Below are 20,093 nucleotides of genomic sequence, written 5' to 3'. Positions count from 1 at the left end.
TGCCTTTCTCCCGGGCCAGACGGTTGCCGTGGAGACGGTGGTGAGGTTAATGCGGGAGGACTGTTCAATTATTAGAGGGGAGGGAGGCTCACTTCCCTGATTAAATCACAGTCTCAAGTCACACTTTATATGTGTAAGAGTTCTCCGTGTAGCTGTCCTGGTCTGCAACCAAACCTCTCTTGAAGTGTGCTGAGGCTGTTTGGAGGTGTCAGCCATGATGATGATTTTCTCTTCATTTATTTAATGCTTTGGACTCTGAGGAGAGCCGTTACCCAGTCTGGGTATGTGAGGGCGTTGGAAGAGATGAACTCTTTAATGTCTCACTTATTTTGGGGCAGATTGACACGTTTATGTGTGGATCAACACAAAACCTTGATGTCAAGCCTCTTAATGTTGAGGCTGTTGACTACTAGACATTAGCTGCACCTGATGTCATCTTCTCTGTAAATAAACACAGTGTCTGTACAGGCCACGGCCAGGATCACAGGGGTCATGCTTGTTCATTCCTGGGTCCTGTGAGTTGGTGTGAGAAGCAGGAGTGGCAAAGCTTGTCACCGGACACATGAACACACAGCAGCTCAAGAAACAGACGCCGACCTCCACACAAAAGCTGTCATAGTTGGAGACGCTACCTGCATAAGGTGTATAAAACACACAACTGTCACACACACATTACAAATCCTTACATAATACTTTCCTGAATTATGAATCTCCAATAAGGAGGATACATCTTGTATGCGCCGACTAGCCTACTCAATTATTATATTCTGCTTTACAACTGACCTGTTCCGCATACTGATTCAGGAACGGCCCTCTGGTGCCACCTGTTGGTTGTTCTGGTGCATGACGCACACATCCATTCTCATGGCAGCAGAAACAAGACCCACCAACACATGATCAGTTTATTCAGAGAACCCTGTTAAAATTCAGTTAAAATAGTTTTCAAATACCTAGAAAACGTCCATATTTCCCCTAGATGTATCCAATACCTCCCTGTACTTTGTGTGTCATGTTGACGTGTTAATAAGCCCAGGATGCAGCAGATGGGAGGACAGCCACATTCTCAGTGAGTGGCAGACAGCGTCAGTGTCTCATTTATTTGTTTTTAAAACATGTAAACATACTGTGACAAGACTGGGACCTCAAAGCAAATCATACAGAAGACACGGTGTAGAACAAAAAAATAAAAAAGTTTCATATACAAAAAAAGATATTTTAAATGTAATATGTTTGCAAAGGCTGGAATGCTTGACAACATCAATATATATTCTTAAATATATATATTTTTTTCTATAGATAAATTCATTATTTATGTATTTCAGGTTTTCCCCGACAGATCCTTTTTCAATAGTTTGTCTTCTTTAAAGTCATGTAATCCCTTCCTGGCACCTGAACACCAAACTTTAGAGCCTGGAGGTGATCTAGGCGGTGGTGCCCCAGAGGGCATCACTTCATCCTGGAGAGGTCGGGGCACTCTCTCTCAGTCCCTGAAAAGACCACAGTAACACCTTCCAGAAGAGGAAACAGGAGGTGAAAATGGCTCTCTGTCCACACAACAGCACTCAGAACTCAGAAACTAAGCTTAAAGCAGTCTCTTGGGTTACGATGTCTCAAATAATAATTGCCACAATTTGCGGGAAAGGTTTGATGGATTTTCACTAATAGCTGACCAACCAATAGTTGAACAGAAACTAAGTTGTCTTGCTGCAAAGACAACAATCTAAAAGGAAAGATACAATTTGAATCCAGCCAGCTACGATACAATCTGCAGCCTGTTTTCAAGCTCTAACCAACGGATCAGTTCAGTGCTGTTTTGTGGACATAAAAGTTTTTGTAGCTCTCTCTGACCTTCTCTCTTTGAATACTTTGAGTTCATACTTCAGCTAAAGAGTGAACGCTGGAGGCCTACAGCATATCTCTGCTGTTATACTTTAGGGCGTATCCCACAGCCACCTCCATACACTCCAGCAGCGAGCCGGCAGACAGGAAGTCTAGCTCTACCTCGATGAACTTGATATAGACTGCTGAGCGATGGCGGGGCGAGGCGTCTCCTTCCCGCCCCGTGCTGCTGCAGTTCCCCTGAAGGAAGCGAGTGACGGCTGAGGGTTCGTCTCCTCCAAAGTGCTTCCCTGAGCTCTGAAAGTGCTGGAACAGACACTGCTGTAGAGTCCTCTCCTCGGCCACACCCAGGTAACAGTACGTCACCCTGGTTTCTGTCCTGCCCCGCCCCCCCTCCTCCCTGTCCCCCGTGGCCCCGCCCCCCGGCTGAGGCGTGCCCGGGGCGGAGTCATCGTCCTGCTGCAGGGACGCCGCGGCCACGCTCGTGTTGTCCTGCAGCGACGTGTCCTCGTAGCCGACAGCGTAGAGGCCGTACGTCTTGGGGATCCCTCCGGGGAGGAGGTACTGGGACGTCCCGTTACTGCAGCCTGTCACTCTGGACTGGGCGATGGGGATCCAGTCCACCTCCATGTGGAGCTCCAGACAGCGAGCTTCGCTGATGGTGATGTCCAGATACTTGTAGTAAACGTTCTTCCAGTTCATCTTCTGAACCTTGGTCATGATGACACGACCCTCTGGCTTCTCTGGGTTAAAGTACTCCCTCAACCTCTTCCCCAGGGGCACCTGGGAGCTGATCTCAGCATAGTGGTAGTGGATGTCTTCATGCCACCGCGTGTTGTAGCCCACCCCGAAGATGGCCAGCTTGTTGGACAGGTGCAGGCGGGAGAAGTCCGTCCAGGTCTGGAAGTGCTCCCACTTGAGCTGCACCGACTCCAGCATACGAGTCACATTCTGCATCACCTCCTTTTTTCTGGGGAGAGAGAGAGAGAATAAAAAACATTTAAACAAACAATATGACATACACACAACATACGGCAAACACACAACATTCAGCAAACAAACACCAAACAAGGCTAATGACACGGTAAGGACAGACAGCCCATGTGACAACCCGTACACTTCCAAAAGACATTTCTGTTAAGTTAAACACACGAGGCATGCTGCCGGCGAGGCATGCTGCCGGAGAGGCGTGGTGGACTCACTGCGTGGACGGAGACGGCTCCGGCCTCAGGGGCGGGACTTTGATCTTCGGCAGCTGGATCTCCTCTGAACAGAAAACCACAGAAGATGGTCAAACCCAGCAGTGAAGACATTCATACATCTAACCCTAACCAGCAGTGAAGACATTCATACATCTAACCCTAACCCTAACCAGCAGTGAAGACATTCATACATCTAACTCTAACCCTAACCAGCAGTGAAGACATTCATACAGCGTTTTCAAGCAGGTGGGCACAGTTCAGGGGTAGAGATCGTCATCTGACGACCAATCTAGAAGTCGCAGGTTCAAATCCCCCTTTATCTGACGCTCTGGACAAAACCGTTAAATAAACACGTTGAATGATCATAATACAGACCCCCCCACCAGCACATCTTACCAGCCTCCATGTCCCCATCCTGGAAGGCGGAGGACAGCACCTGTGTGCACCAGTCCTCCTGGGACAGGTCCTCCATAGTGCTGCTGTCTGACTCCATCTCCTGGTACAGCCCGCTGCTGTTGATGAGGACTGGGGCACAGCTCTGGGAGTCCCAGCCCCCCTGGCCAAACACCTTCTCCAGCTGCTCCAGGGAGTAGCTGCTCTTCCTCTTGCCAATGCCGTGTTCCTTCACCCGGCTGTAGCATCGACGCAGCGTCTGCATGAACAGTCACCGGGAGAGACACCTCAGTGTGTGTAGCTAGTGCTTACTAGGGCGGGTTGGTGTAGCTTAGTGGGTAGAGTGTTTGGCTGCTGATCAAAAGGTCGCAGGTTTGAATCCCCTGAATGAATTTATTATAATTGTTAGTACTTTACACAAAGTAATTTAGCACAAACACCTGTGCTTGTATCGTGAGTAAGATATTTCCACTCACTGTTACGGTGGGTTATGGGACAAATGGCAGAAGTAGTTAACCTGTTGGATTGTGTATGGATGTTCATTTAAAGGATGGTACAGTAGTTAGCAATAGACAAGCCTATGGTGGACTCTTACCATCTTTACAAGGAAGGCACCAGTTACCACATTGTTATTAATGTTGTATATTGTTACATGATATAAAAAGACAACCATACAGGCTACTCTAGGAACAACAGCAACTATCTGTAAAGGACCGACACATTCAAGTTTCACAAACCAAATTATTCCTGTATTGTGTGTTTGCTAGCAAGATGCCAGAAGCTAGCTAGCTACTACTACTTGAAGGCTAGCTATTTACATGTTGTACATTTACATTAGACGTAGCTAGCTAGCTAATTTGACGTCTATCTAACTACCAGCTAGCTGCCCCTTTAGCACGCTAGTTCCTATTTCCTGCTAATACGTAACCTATCTGTATATTTTACCTTCATCCTCTCCCTGCACTGGGACGGGGTCCTCTCGTACCCCAGCTCTGCCAGGGCTCTCGATACCCGCTCGTACATGGCAGGGCCGGGAGCCTTGCCCGAGAACACGGTACCTGCCACCTCCAGCTGCTGCATCCGTGCCTCTGTCAGTCTTTCGTTGCCCCACACTGCGATAAGGGCGTTTGTTTCCGATGGAGTCCAAGACATCCCTCGGCAAGCGGCGAAATTGTTTGAGGATGAAGCCAGTCCACTTCGGCCTGCGCTCCCAGACACCGACAACCCCGCGTTGAGAGGAGAAAATCGATTAGGTGTGGAAGGATTAGAAAGATACTGGTTGCTGTCGCTTAAATCCTCTGATTCGGGTGATGGTACCTCCGTTTTTGGTATCTTCAGCGGCGTCGATATCTCGGGAGAATGATCAGCGTTCCTGGGCGCTGCCATCTTGCTTCTGTTGCTAAGGGGAGGGGGAAGGGAGTGGAGGGACGTAATATTTTCCCCTTTGATGACGTCTTCCGTGAGTGAATATCATTTAAGTGGGGCTCTTCAGAATTAATGAACTATTTTAATAAAATAGGCTTCCAATGAGGGAACAAATTCAGCTTCCGACTAAAAAATAATAAGAACAAATTAGGCTATATGTTCAATCTAGCTGTTCAGATCCAATCGTAGATTTAAAATGGATTATTAACCTATTTTATTTTTTTAAGTTTAAACAAAGTCTAGTAGCCTACTGCAGGGCTGCATCTATTGTGTTTATATTTCTCTTCCAGTATTATGCTGTGAAATCCTCACTGACTGTGAAACACCCCCTGCATCTAAATCCTGATTTTATCTCAACAGGATAGGCCTATTATGGGAATGTGGACAAAACAGCCCCTCATTTGATTGCAACAATAGCGTTAAAAGAAAGACGGGTTTCAACGTAGGCGACAGTCCGTGTCACCAGAGAAGACGGTCGATAAACGGAAAAGGTGAGAGGGTCCGGGGCTGCCCTCTCACCTCCCGAGTCATCTGCGGGGAATTAGAGGTGGAGGACTCCTGACGTCATCCCATCAACATATATCGAATGATGCAGAGTTCATCTTTGAGAGACAGAGTATAATTGGACTCAGATATCTTCAGATTTCTGAGTTTAATCCGGACGCTTCTCCAGCTGTCCGGAGCTCAAGACCAGAGGTTATGACCTGGCCTGAGGAACTCTCCTTCTTTGACAAGATGTGAGTTCTGTCCTTGATAAAGGTCAGGGACAGGAAAAGACGACTTCTGGACATACAGATCCATCAGGACTGCTGTCAAACGCAAAACTTGAAACTACTGTCAATAAATACAACTTTTAGAATCGTTTTTAAATATAGTGTGTGTATGAGGTAACCTCGTGGCTTGTGGTTTTGATACAAATTTGTTTAGTGCTTCATCATAATAATTCTGAAATCTCTTCTACCTGATAGAAGAGCTCTATACCTCGGAAGACAGGGCTCGTTTTTTCAGGCTAGCGATGGGCTATTTGCTAATATGCAAATCAGTACAAAAGACTCAGATCTGTTAATCTATGCACCATTAAGAGGTCCCTATTATAGTCTATATACATGCACAGACATAACCAAAGAATAATGTGATGATGTCTATATTTGTGCTTGTTCTGGATAAATACATCACCATACAGTGCTGAAGGCTAAGGTCCTATTAACTGAAGTTTGAAGACAGATCACTTTGTAATTATAGAGCAGTATTATCATAAGCTTAAAGATGACTTTGGAATTTTAAGTTTCACGTGGCCTCGGCATACATTCTATTCACGTGTTCTTTTTATTCAAATGCTGTTCCTAGAGATTGGATTTGATTAAGTGGGAAGGATATCACACTTGAATATTATAATGCTCATTTTTAATCAGCTATCGTGTGCTGTGTGTGGGAAGTCCGTATGTGCAGGTGTGGCACTGGTTTGCAGTAAATTTATATTATCTGATGATATTCTTGCAGAAAATTGCATGTTTTGATCACTTCTCTATTTTTCTAATCAGGCCACTTTCTCAACATGGTCCCGCCGGCGCAACAACATTATTAACCCTACACCTTAATATTTTAACATTTGCATATTCCAACCCCATCACCTCTATCAACGCTACTCCCTCGGGTCGTATTTCTCCGACAAAGCAGAGGGGGTCATTTTGCGGTGTCTTTTTTCTCTCCATCACAGCTCGTAATACAAATGTGTTAGCCTACTTCTTCATTAACGGTAGATTTGGAACTATAATTGTTGAGATTTGTATCCACAGATTTTACTTAGCCTACATGATGCTCAATGGGTTGCGCAGAAAGGAAAACAAACATCCCTGAAAAACACATATCTGTAAATACAGACAATTATTGGAAATTGGTACATTTGGCACATCTGAAGGGCTCTATGCGCAGTGAACAACAGTAAACAATTTCCTGGTTTGTTGATGAATTTATGAACTGGATTCCATGCAAAGCTCCACGGAGTCCACGCATGCTCCCAAGTCTTCTCAGTAATCGGTAACAACGACACAAAACAGGATTTCAGAACCATCAACTGCCAAAGTGGTAGAATAACACAAACATGTGGTAGTTGAGGAGAGAATAACTTTTCATCATTCCTTTCTTTTCTCCATCTTTTCCTACATGTGTTGGACTGGGTAGTTCATGTAAATGTTGGACTGGGGAATTCTGAGTGAGTCATCGGTATTCGTGGATTTTTTACACTCAACATGGATTGGTTTTTTATCTCGCTCCCTTCCGCTGAGTGCTCGGTACCGAATCATTATCGTGCGAGTGTGAACGGTAATTGGCTGCGGTCGTCGCCAGCGTTGATTGCCGCACCTGCAGTGAACACAACAGCCCAGGCTAGAGACGCTCACGGTATAAACAAATACTAACAGTAGACAAAAAAGCAGAAGTTGTTGGGAGATGAATATAGTCTAGAACACTTGACTTTGATGACTTAAATATGAGTTTGCACGAGTTCATATCCTGCTCACTTGTCTCTTGATGTGTCATTTAGTCTTTTTAAATAAACATATACATAAAGACTTCCCATTTATGCAATATTATTACATTTTAATGTGAGAAATGCTGAATATGTTAAAATTAAGCAGCAAAGTTTGTCTATGGAAGCTTCACAGCAGTGTGTGAATTATTTAAACAAATTAAAATGACATCACACGCCAAATGAATTCATTCGCCTCCAACTCCTGCCAATTAAGAACGACACTTGGCCTGTCGTTTCTTCCAATCACCATGTCCTCAAACAAAAGGACCCTGTCAAACCCCGTCTCCCCCGATAAACCCAACGCCCTCACACATCCCTCCAGCCACACCATCCCAACCAGCATTTACCTCCGTGACTTCCCCCAGCTGAGCCCCCCCCTGGGACACCCCACCCAGCTCTAACCACCCCCAGGCTCCCCAGGCCCAGGTGTTGTCTTCTGCCCAGACGGAGGGGTAATTCGGCCCGGCACATCCCAACACACGTGCACCCTCATCAGCCAGGTCCTCCCAGGAGCCAAGCCTTCAACATTAAACACTGTCTCATTAGCTGCACGCGGACGAGACGGACACCCTAATGAGAGATGGTGTAACGACCCAAAACATCTGATCTCCACCCATGCCAAACAAAACAGTCAGGTAGGCCCAGGGTCAGGGCCAAAGCCAAGACACACCCCAGTGCCTGTGATGCAGGGGAGGAGGAGAGGGGAGGAGGAGAGGAGAGGAGGGGAAGGTAGGAGGAGAGAGGGGTGGAGGAGAGGAGGAGAGGAGGGGAGGAGAGGCGTGGGGGAGAGGAGAGGGGAGGAGAGGAGGAGAGGAGAGGAAGGTAGGAGGAGAGAGGGGTGGAGGAGAGGGGAGGCGGAGAGGTGAGGCAAGAAGAAATGGAGGAATCAAGGACTGAAAGTATTCAAGTTCAAGGCTCACAAAGAAGGTGTCGGGTTTGAGTTAAATGAGGCACGTGTTGTTCTTAGAAGTACTTCTTCACATTAATTTGTTTCAGCAAGTTCAAAATAATAGTATGTATTTCAATAATATCTTATTATTGTTATTATTAATCAAATATGTTTCTGTTTCTGGTATTTTATGGACAGAGCTACAACAATGAACTTAAAGGTAATTTGACCACAATGGCTTGAGATAAGATGACACTTTATTTATCCCAGAAGATGTCGCAACAGCAGGGATACATGTGAACATAAATCAAAACAAATAATGAAATAAGAAATAAAAGACAATTAACAAATAATAAACGCATAATATAAACAGTCAAGGCACTATTCATTATATTTAACTGCCAAAGACAGATTTCTGTATTAGGGTTTATTCCACAGCTAATTAGCGTCTCATAAATGATGAATCAGAAGTCAGTTAATTGGCTGGTAATGATGGCATCACCACATCAGCACAAAGTCCGGTGTTGTGTTCCTTACAACCTCCCAGCACACAGCCTTTGTTTGTTGTGGAACATTCTCTCGGTAATTATTTTACAGAGAATGTAGAAGACAAAAAAGATATCACAAAATAAGGTTAAAATAAAGTTGACCAAAAGACTACAATGCTGAAATAATGACTGAATTACCACGTAAATGAACAAATAAAATGTTGACAACTTGTGCAAACAACAATCCCTAATGGTTCTTATAACGCGGAGCACTTGCTATCATAAATCTGATTTCAAACTTCAACATGGCTCTTCTCCTCGTCAGCAACTCCTATTGAGACAGTTAATTGCACTTTCCGCTCCATTGAATGCAATTAATCCCCTCTATGTCAAATCTGGGGGGGAGAGGGAAGAAAGGCAGAAGAACATTAAAGATCCCCACTGGTCATTGTGTTTTGATAACACGGCCTCTCTCAAGTGTCCGAGATGACGATTGATGCCGTCGATTAGAGTTGTCAGGAGTGTGAGTGATAAAGGGCTCGCACGGTGGCGTGGCTGGGGGTGGATGGGGGCAGGGAGGATCCCGGGGACCCCAGTGGACAGCCCCCTGGGCCCCCTGTCCCCCCTCTTCCATGACCACAGATGTGGGGCAGCTGGGGCCCCCAGCCTTCTGATCTGACCACAGCTCAATACTCCATTACCCCCAGCAGCTGTCCTGCTCTAAAGCGCTTTCACCATCCTCCCTCCCTGACCCCTCTCACCATCCTCCCTCCCTGAACCCCCTCACCATCCTCCCTCCCTGACCCCCCTCACCATCCTCCCTCCCTGACCCCCCTCACCATCCTCCCTCCCTTACCAGTCTCACCATCCTCCCTCCCTGAACCCCCTCACCATCCTCCCTCCCTGACCCCTCTCACCATCCTCCCTCCCTGAACCCCCTCACCATCCTCCCTCCCTGACCCCTCTCACCATCCTCCCTCCCTGACCCCCCTCACCATCCTCCCTCCCTGACCCCTCTCACCATCCTCCCTCCCTGAACCCCCTCACCATCCTCCCTCCCTGACCCCTCTCACCATCCTCCCTCCCTGACCCCTCTCACCATCCTCCCTCCCTGACCCCTCTCACCATCCTCCCTCCCTGACCCCTCTCACCATCCTCCCTCCCTGACCCCTCTCACCATCCTCCCTCCCTGACCCCTCTCACCATCCTCCCTCCCTGACCCCTCTCACCATCCTCCCTCCCTGACCCCTCTCACCATCCTCCCTCCCTGACCCCTCTCACCATCCTCCCTCCCTGACCCCTCTCACCATCCTCCCTCCCTGACCCCTCTCACCACCCTCCCTCCCTGACCCCTCTCACCATCCTCCCTCCCTGACCCCTCTCACCATCCTCCCTCCCTGACCCCTCTCACCATCCTCCCTCCCTGACCCCTCTCACCATCCTCCCTCCCTGACCCCTCTCACCATCCTCCCTCCCTGACCCCTCTCACCATCCTCCCTCCCTGACCCCCCTCACCATCCTCCCTCCCTGACCCCCCTCACCATCCTCCCTCCCTGACCCCTCTCACCACCCTCCCTCCCTGACCCCTCTCACCATCCTCCCTCCCTGACCCCTCTCACCATCCTCCCTCCCTGACCCCTCTCACCACCCTCCCTCCCTGACCCCTCTCACCATCCTCCCTCCCTGACCCCTCTCACCATCCTCCCTCCCTGACCCCTCTCACCACCCTCCCTCCCTGACCCCTCTCACCATCCTCCCTCCCTGACCCCTCTCACCATCCTCCCTCCCTGACCCCTCTCACCATCCTCCCTCCCTGACCAGTCTCACCATCCTCCCTCCCTGAACCCCCTCACCATCCTCCCTCCCTGAACCCCCTCACCATCCTCCCTCCTCTCCCTCCCCTGTCCTTGCCCCCCACTGTCCCCTGAAATCCATGTAACGAACGACAACCTGACGTTTCACCCGTCTCCCATCTTCCTGAACCCCCTGCATGGTAATTCACTGTCAGCTGTGTAGTAATGAGTGTGCCTGGTGAGTGAAAATTGGCCCACTCTCTGTCTCCTCGCTTGCGATGATTGATAACTGCAATAAAGACTGGCGTTCTCAGTGAGTGTATATTTCGGCCATCCGATCTTATCTGTGCTTGCTGAGTGGCCCCAATTAATCTTTCTTACTATCCAAGTCACAGCTTACAGTCCGGCTGTCTAATCCTTTGACAGTCAGTTTGTCTCCAACGCTTCCTTTAATGGTGAAATATGATACCTGCAGTGATATTGGTAAAACTTGTGTCAGTTATGGGGAGGTGTGGGGGGGTGTAGATAGTGAGAGCTGCGACTAATGAATCATTCTGGATCCCAGATCTCATTGTGTCAGCTGGGTCTGTTTCTCTCTGTTGGGGCTCTGAGGTTTAGTGTCGGGGGGGCTTCTGGTGTCGTGACATTCTCCTCGGGGTGAAAGGTCTTTCGCCAAAGTGTCAGCAGCTGGCAAATGACTCCTTACAGCTCATCAACCCTCCACCCACCCACCCAACGAGGGAGTACACGTGTGTGTGTGTGTGTGTGTGTGTGAGGGGCATGCTGGCCACGAGGTGTCCTGCTGTGAGCCTAATGAAGAGGAGCAAGGAGCAGAGCTGTTCCCCTGGAGCACAGCAGGGGGTCTGTATATCTCCCCCTCTCCTCAGCCCACGCCCTCCCCCTCTCCTCCCCTCCTCTCTGTCTCAGTAATGCAGCTGCACATGTGGCCCATGCCCATCAGAATCATATACATGAGTGTGTTTATGTGTGTGTGGTAGCAGGTACCATATGTGTCTGTTTATTTATGTGTGTTTGTGTGGCAGTAGATACAAGGGCAGAGTGTGTTTGTATAAATTGGTTTGTAGTTAGTTACTTGTGTCTTTATATTTGGTAGTTAAATGTTAAGTGTCTCTCGGTGAGTAACCGTGGTTCCTGGGGGGCACCAAGCCAACTCCAGAAACACCCTTCTGAAATGATGGAAAACTGCTTCAAACCGGTCCAGAGAATACCACTGAGAGACGACCCTCCTCACTCTGGCTTAGTCACCACACTTTCTATACAAATGACTGAATGTAGGGACACCTACGTGGCATGAACACACACACACACACGCAAACACTGTTGCCAGTGTTAGTCCAGCCTTGCTTGTAGTGCTAATGTAATCCCAGCAGTGATTGCGTTTGCGGGGCGCTGGTAGTCTTGGAGTGGCCTGTGCCTCCTCCAGCCAGCGGACAGCACAGCCCTTCACCTCCAGCGCCTCAGGGGGCTCAGGAGCTGCCCTCAACACAGCCCTTCACATCCACATCTAATCCCTATGCTCACAACGTGAGGCAGACTGACCTGATTAGGACTGCTGGTGATTCTGTCCTTCATGTCTACATTATGCTCTATTTCAAATGGACAGCTGAGTCTGTAAAATGTGACACGTCTCTCTCTCTCTCTCTCTTTGAAGTCTCTTCCATTGGACTTCCACACTTCAAAGAGCAGGCGTTCCTTCCTCCCTCCCTCGATCTCTGTTGGCATCTCCATCTCCACATCCTCTTCATTAACTCCAACCTCTTTGTTTGCAAGGGGGGACCCCAGATGATGCCTACATGGGTCATCCATCACCCCTGACAAACCCCCCCCCCCCGGCATACAGGGTCCTGGGCTGGAGGCTGACACCCCCCCGGCATACAGGGTCCTGGGCTGGAGGCTGACACCCCCCCGGCATACAGGGTCCTGGGCTGGAGGCTGACACCCCCCCCAGCATACAGGGTCCTGGGCTGGAGGCTGACACCCCCCCAGCATGCAGGGTCCTGGGCTGTAGGCTGACACCCCCCCAGCATACAGGATCCTGGGCTGGAGGCTGACGGGGCCAAAGCAGCCGCTCTCCCGCGTGTCTCTAATGTGCTAATAAAGAGGGCAGGATTCCCCCGTGGTAATGGGTCTCCAGGGGCATGCTGGGTAATTAAAGGGCTGCCTCTTTCTGTGAGCTGTAATCACTCAAATCAGGGAACACGCATGTGTTATCCTGCACGTGCGATCATGTTGTACATGTATGATCATATTATGCATGTATGAAGACGTTGGGACAAATATGTACTGTCATGTACAGAAATAAGTTTTCTGTAGGAAGTGGATATTGATGGATATTAGTAGATGCTCTCAGCCCCTCCATTCTTCTTGTTTGGTGATTTTAAACACTGAAACTGGGACTTCACAAACAGACCGCTATGAGTCTCTCAATGACAGAAGACTCGTTTGTGATTGGACTAAACAATTTGGTCGTGAGTTTACAGTAAGACAAGCTTCAATGTCTCTGTCCGGTGTCCACACAACCCCCTGAGACGACCATCTGTCCTCTATCAGGAGCTTCATGAGCACAGACAAAAGCTCTATTGGAGTCAGATAGCTGAGTGGTTAGGGACTCGGGCTATTACTCCGAAGGTTGCCAGTTCGATTCCCGGCCGTGCAAAATAATGTTGTGTCCTTGGGCAGGGCACTTCACCCTACCTGCTTCAGGGGGAATGTCCCTGTACTTACTGTAAATCACTCTGGATAAGAGTGTCTGCTAAATGTAAATATTGGGGGGAGAAGACTCCAGTAAGAGTAGGGGGGTGGTCGGGGTCCTTGGGGGACCCTTCTCTGAAGGAACGAATACCATCCTGTCCCTGTCTTTGTTCTTTAATGAGTGTGTCAAATGCCTGTGTGTGTGTGGCTGATGGCCCTTAACATCGTCAGTCAACCTATTTTGTCAGTTCAAGAAGGATGAAGGAGTTTTGTCCCCATCGTATTCCCGTCCTGCGTCCTCACATGAGGGCAGACAGCCAGCGTCTGCCTTGTCTGCTGTACTCCCCCAGTACCTCTGACTCAGCTTCCACACTTCCCACTAACTCACGGACAAGACACACTTATATACTGTTCAGTGGTTTCTAGCTGCACAGTAACAATCCAGAGTACTTTGAGTTTCTAAATAATACACACCCTTCAGTACACCTCTACACCAGTCACGAGGAACATTGAGTGACCGACTCACAAGCCTGGTTTGAACTTTGAACAATCTGACTCAAGGATGTTGTTGTAATTATGTTTAGGGACTTGGTTTAGTGGACCACATTCTCAGACAAGTCCTAAAACCATGAGCCACTGATCAAAACACTGTTCACCACAGCCTGCACGGAGCATCCCACAAACATCACAGGTGTCGCCTTTAAACTACCCTATAAAAGTCTTCCTCACACTCCCCCAGGAAACCACCTCGAGACACTGTAAACCCAAACTTCAGATCCCACACGGAAGAAATGCAAACATCTTCATTAGGGCCGTGTCACTTCCTCCAAGCCCATGATTATCCCCAGCAGTGGGCTGCCTGGCCTGCTGGCTGCAGCCTGGGAGGTGGGAGACAGGAGGCTGTATGACCCAAACTCAGGAGGCTGTATGACCCAGACTCAGGAGGCTGTATGACCCAGACTCAGGAGGCTGTATGACCCAAACTCAGGAGGCTGTATGACCCAGACTCAGGAGGCTGTGTGGCTCAGACTCAGGAGGCTGTATGACCCAGACTCAGGAGGCTGTGTGGCTCAGAGTCAGGAGGCTGTGTGGGGGTCTCAGGGTCGTAGGAGAGGGGGACGGAGGGAGCTGGATCAGCTGGCTCTTTCAGTTGTCCCAACTCATAAACGAGCCACTCGCCATCCTGTTTTCTTTGCTAACTGCCAAGTAAACTCTGTCAAGCTGCGCTGGAGACTGGAGGGAGGAGGGGGACGGGGGAGGAAGAAGGAGGGAGGGGGGAGGGATGGTGTTGTTTATGGAAGGCTTTGTTAGGAGGTTTGCTTCTGATACAGACCCTCTCCCCCCCTGCTCCGACACCCCCTGATGCTCCCCTACACACACACACACACACACACACACACACACTAAAACACACACACACACACACACTAAAACACACACACACACACACTAAAACACACACACACACACTAAAACACACACACACACACACACACCGCCCCGGTGGGCTGTGAAATGGACATCAGACAGAGGGAAGCACAGAAGCAGAGAAGAGTGGGAGGTGTGTGTGTTCATGGGGCTGGCAGTTTACCTCTCACAATGTGCCGTCTCGGCTCGTGCCGTTGGGACAGGAATATTCTAGAATGTTCAAGAATAATCTGGAATGATCAGGAATATTCTGGAACAAAATGTAATAATGTTTTAGAACATTATAGAAAAATTTATCATTTGTTGTTTTCCTAAAATAAGGCATCAGTCTTTCCATTTAAAAGTTTTGCTTCATCTTATTCTAGAATTGTTACCCAAAGTAAAACTCTATGATAGTTTTTCAACAATTAAGTTTCACCAAAAAATAATACCAACGCCACAATAGTTATCAACCATAACAAGCTAAAACAACATGCCTGGTCCAGCCCATCTCCAGAGCCCTGCCCAGCATCCACAGTTAACCAAGCGAGGGCAGAGCATTGGAGGGAAAAATAAATTGAGAAGGAGAGGTTGACAATGAGTTCAGCTCATTGTCTCAGTCTGTTAATCATTCTCCGAACCCCTCTGGCTCCAATAAGGGCTGAATAAAAAGAGCATAAAAGAACAATTTGGCTTGTCCCAGCTGTGAACAGCTCAGCCAATCACACACACAATAGGACCGTGACTGCCCCTGTAATACACCATATGATCAGGGCCACGCCCCCTGTCTCTCCTGGTGTCTTTGTTTAAACCTGGCCTGACCCACCCAACCCCCCCCGTCCCTCACACACACCCTCACACACACACACGTACCCCTCCCTCCTACCCCCCTATCTTCCTTCCCGTCCAGATGGGTAAATCCATAATGTAGGACTATATCCCCTCTTCATCCATCCCCCCACCCCCCACCCCTCCCCCCTCCCTCCCAGTGACACATCTCTCATAACTCCCCCCTCCCTCTCCCTCTCCCTCTCCCTCTCCCTCTCCCTCTCCCTCTCCCTCTCCCTCCCTCCCCCCCCCTCCCCCTCCCTCCCCCTCCCTCCCCCTCCCTCCCCCCTCCCCAAAGCTAATTAGGCGTATCTTGGCCCGGGCCGGTGTGGAAGGGGCTGCACCTGGGGAACCTACCTGTTGCTCATCCCTGCCTGGTTATTATCCCTGCAGAGAGGCATTGCAGGTGAGGCAGGAAAGGCAGGAAAGGCAGGAGAGGCAGGGGAGGCAGGGGAGGCAGGGGAGGCAGGTGAGGCAGGTGAGGCAGGGGAGGCAGGTGAGGCAGGTGAGGCAGGGGTCCCAGCTGGCCAGACGAGCTGACAGTTAAGGGCGGGCGTGGTTGTGGTTGGTGAGGCGGAGTGGACCGGTTCATACTGGCGTGCTGGAGGGGGGGGGGGGGGGGGGGTTGATCAGAGGTTTTAGAATGATCACAAACACACTCTTATGCATGGCTTTCTAATCATTTTCTCGACCTAATTGCTGTTCTGGTTTCTGCATATTAAGCTGCTCGTGATCGAGGTAATATCCTGTTGATATTTGATCTGTTAGTTTCAGCATAATTGTTTTTGTTTTGATCCAGAATTCTCTGGTATTTAATTGGCATTCAGCAAATGAAATATCACACCAACACTGATAGTTATTGAATTACCAATTTCCGTCTCTGCGATCCTAATTGCTAGAGCGGGGGAGAATTCATTCCAGCGCTTAATAAAGGCCTTTATTTTACCTTTTACCTGCAGATCTAACACAACATCCACAGTAGACTCCTGGATAAAGATTCACAACATGAAAACACAATGAAAACTGCAAGCCTGTTCTGGTGAACGGCATCACGGTTCATTTTCACCCAGGTCAGATGAGAGCAGTGTGGTGTTGTGGTGGTCGAGGTCAGTTAGCAGTACAGAAGAGCACTGGTCCTTCACCTGCAGACACAGCCACTAAACCACCAGACAGACAGGCTCAGCTTCAAGCTAAATATGCACTTTTGGGATGTGGAGGGTGGGGGGTTGGGGGGGGGGGGGGTGGAGAATATTCTAATGCATATTTAAATAAGTACTTTGCATTTTCCTACAAATGAGCACACAATAATGAAATGGATATGGTTATGCAAAGGTAGGGGAGGGAAAAATTCATAAAATGCTAATACATCCAAAGGGGGTAAATGACTGGGGCGTGTTTTCCAAGTTCATGTCTGTGGGCTTGTGGCTAATTGTGCCTTTGTTGTGCTATTACACAGGGTTTGCACAGGGTTTACAGACTTGGCAGTGGGGCTGGGGGAGCCATGCAGCGGGGGCTGGGAGGGGGGGCACAGAGGCCTGCTCTTTGTTTGACTTCCTCCCCTCATGACCCCAGGGTGCCCCCCAGGGTGCCCCTCAAGGTGCCCCTCAAGGTGCCCCTCAGGGTGCCCCTCAAGGTGCCCCTCAAGGTGCCCCTCAAGGTGCCCCCCAGGGTGCCCCTCAAGGTGCCCCCCAGGGTGCCCCTCAAGGTGCCCCCCAGGGTGCCCCTCAAGGTGCCCCTCAAGGTGCCCCTCAAGGTGCCCCCCAGGGTGCCCCTCAAGGTGCCCCCCAGGGTGCCCCTCAAGGTGCCCCTCAAGGTGCCCCTCAAGGTGCCCCTCAAGGTGCCCCTCAAGGTGCCCCTCAGGGTGCCCCTCAAGGTGCCCCTCAAGGTGCCCCTCAAGGTGCCCCTCAAGGTGCCCCTCAAGGTGCCCCCCAGGGTGCCCCTCAAGGTGCCCCCCAGGGTGCCCCTCAAGGTGCCCCTCAAGGTGCCCCTCAAGGTGCCCCTCAAGGTGCCCCCCAGGGTGCCCCTCAAGGTGCCCCTCAGGGTGCCCCTCAAGGTGCCCCTCAAGGTGCCCCTCAAGGTGCCCCTCAAGGTGCCCCTCAAGGTGCCCCTCAAGGTCTAATCCCTGTCCCCACAGCATGGACATGTCACTGCCTGTTTGCTCTAACTGCATGTTAGATATAGAGACATGTGAAAGCTGAACATGTGAAAGCTGAACATGTGAAAGCTGAACATGTGAAAGCTGAACATGTGAAAGCCCTGTCTTTGACTGTTTAACCTTTAGTCAGAAACAGACTTGAAGACCTGTGAAGGGACTCATGAAACACAGAGATGTCCTGGAGAGACTGGACTGCTCTAGGGTTAGAGACTGGACTGCTCTAGGGTTAGAGACTGGACTGCTCTAGGGTTAGAGACTGGACTGCTCTATGGCCACAGAGATGTGATTCAGAAGTGAAGAGAGGAAGAGGAGAAGTCTATCATGATGTTCCCTGCACAGCTTCTGCTTCTGAGGAGAGACTGGCAGCTATCTTACTCACAAGCCCGGGGATGATGAGGGGGTGGAGGAGGTGGAGGAGGTGGAGGGGATGATGGGGGGGGTGGAGGGGATGATGGGGGGGTGGAGGAAGGGGGGCAGTGGGGTCCTTCTCCTAACCCAGCCCCTCTCTCTGACCTGTACCAGCTGAAAGGAAGACGAGGCACCAATTACTCCCCCTCACATTCGGGCAGCGTCTCTGAGCTGTGATGACGAACTGTGCCAACTGCTCACCAGGGCAGGGTCTCACAGCCCGGCGCCTGGTGCCAAAAACACTTCCAATTACCAGCACTTACTTTCCCCGGTGGCAGTTTTGCTTCCAGCTGTGAGGGGGCTTAGGAGAACTTGCGGGAGAGAATCGTACACCTGCGAGTCTCAGGGCCTCGGCCTCCCCACCGCCCCCATCTGGCAGTGTCCCCGCCCCGCGTCCCCACCCCGCCTCCACCGGGGGGGTCACCAGCAGGCCCCAGCCAGCCTGGACACAGATGTTCAGACAGGGAGTAACAGCGGTGGCACCTCACATCTGTCCGTCCATCACCCAGGAGGGCACCGGTCGAGTCTCGCTGTTCAGGAGGAGTCAGACGTCAAGCCTGCCCGACACCTACTCCTCTGGGGGCTGGGTACTGGCGTCAGACCGGCTGGAACAGCGACACACTTGGCAGCTGGCCTCTTCCCAGCTTGACATCTCAGGTCTTCGTTTCCCTGGATATTTGCTGGTCCTAAGATCTGAGCTCATCCTGTAGGGGGGCAGTAAAACATAACAAGTCATTGAAATAAAGTTACAATCTACTGAGCACATTGAATAAAGCATGTATTCAGTAGGAATGGACCCCAGGACGATGTTGTGGTGTTTATTGGACACCTGAGAACTCATTAGAAGATGTAGGTGAGCAAATAACCAACACACAGTCACAGCTGTAGAACGAGGGCTCTGGGACGTTTTATCACTTGGTTGTTATAGTTGGTTTACTGCAAAGATAAAATCTTTGATTTGGTGTGGAAGAAAACAGTGACGGTGTTTACCTCATGATCCAGTGTGGTGATGTCCACACTGGGAGTCATCTGCTCTCGCTTTCTGATTTTTAATTTCTGCTGCAAAACCAGCAGTAAACTCTGCATCCTGCAGGTCTAATCCTGCTTTGATGCACATTAATTCATGTTAACAGTGATTATGTGCTATCTTGTCTTCAACAGAGATGGCAAAAGTACACACATCCTTCACACAAGTATTATTTTTTTCAACCTTTCAACCTCATATATATTTTTAATCCTTAAAAAAAAAAACATGTTTTTCAACCTTTCAAATATTGTTTGGCTGAAACTTTTCCACACACATCACAACACAAAATTGTTTGTCGTTTATTGTCAACATTTTATGTATATTGTTCTTTTGTCACATTGTTTTTGAAAGAATGTTGAGAAAAAAACGATGAACCTTTGTTGTCGTGTTGTATGTGATTTTGTGTGTGTTTTTTCACAAATATTTGTTCAACTTTCAAATCTTTAAGTATTCATACTTCGTTACTTCCCATATCTGGTCTTCAAGACCGTTCAAGTCAGCTTGTTCTTTTGACACATTTTGTGTCATTGATGCAGCATGCTGGAGGCAAATTCCTCTTTGTAAAATGTGGTAAGACTGTAATAATGGGAGATTACGCAATGGCTATGTATCTCTCAGTGGGGGTTCATTGTGCCTCCTTGAAAAAAAGATGTGGCAGAAAACAGGCAGAAAACAGACAGAAAACAGGCAGAAAACAGGCAGAAAACAGACAGAAAATTGAAAAGGTATACAATACTTTTGAGCAGATGATTGGAGTGGTTATTGAATCTCCTTCTATCTCTCCCCCTCTCTCTTTCCTTTTGTCTCTCTCCCATCTCATAAATATACATGTGTGTGTATACCTGTGTGTGAAAAAGAGAGTTTCTTAATGTCTTGTGGCTCAAGTGGGTGTCCAGCACAGAGTCTGTGCCTGTATTAGACAGAGGGAGAGAGAGAGAGAGAGAGAGAGGGGGAGGGAGAGAGAGAGAGAGAGAGAGAGAGAGGGGAGGGAGAGAGA

General features: G+C 49.3%; 1 protein-coding gene and 1 long non-coding RNA gene across 2 annotated transcripts; one reads left to right on the top strand and one right to left on the bottom strand.

Annotated features, from left to right (window-relative positions):
- Positions 1–1,044: 1,044 nt before the first annotated feature.
- msantd2 (Myb/SANT DNA binding domain containing 2) lies at positions 1,045–4,841 on the bottom strand. Its single transcript, XM_084684471.1, has 4 exons — positions 4,380–4,841; positions 3,438–3,693; positions 3,042–3,105; positions 1,045–2,809 (listed from the first exon to the last, which is right to left on the bottom strand). The coding sequence occupies exons 1-4, from the start codon at positions 4,818–4,820 to the stop codon at positions 1,906–1,908; spliced, it is 1,665 nt and encodes a 554-aa protein (XP_084540597.1). The 5' UTR covers positions 4,821–4,841; the 3' UTR covers positions 1,045–1,905.
- LOC146246422 (uncharacterized) lies at positions 4,582–5,718 on the top strand. The gene is made up of 2 exons (XR_014734649.1): positions 4,582–4,687; positions 5,225–5,718. It is a non-coding gene; the product is annotated as an uncharacterized LOC146246422 (long non-coding RNA).
- Positions 5,719–20,093: the final 14,375 nt, after the last annotated feature.

Source organism: Hypomesus nipponensis, chromosome 20 (assembly GCF_054491055.1).
Source record: "Hypomesus nipponensis isolate SF chromosome 20, ASM5449105v1, whole genome shotgun sequence".
NCBI lineage: Eukaryota > Metazoa > Chordata > Actinopteri > Osmeriformes > Osmeridae > Hypomesus > Hypomesus nipponensis.
The sequence above is the reverse complement of the archived record's forward strand: the minus strand, read 5'-3'. Positions and strand labels throughout refer to the sequence as shown.

Bases quoted from the DNA above. Each gene is read 5' to 3' on its own strand.
- msantd2 (XM_084684471.1), bottom strand. From the start codon at position 4,820: ATGGCAGCGCCCAGGAACGCTGATCATTCTCCCGAGATATCGACGCCG. The intron at 3,694-4,379 runs GTAAAATATACA...CTGTTCATGCAG, and splicing joins AGTGCAGGGAGAGGATGAAG to ACGCTGCGTCGATGCTACAG. The intron at 3,106-3,437 runs GTAAGATGTGCT...TTTTCTGTTCAG, and splicing joins GGATGGGGACATGGAGGCTG to AGGAGATCCAGCTGCCGAAG.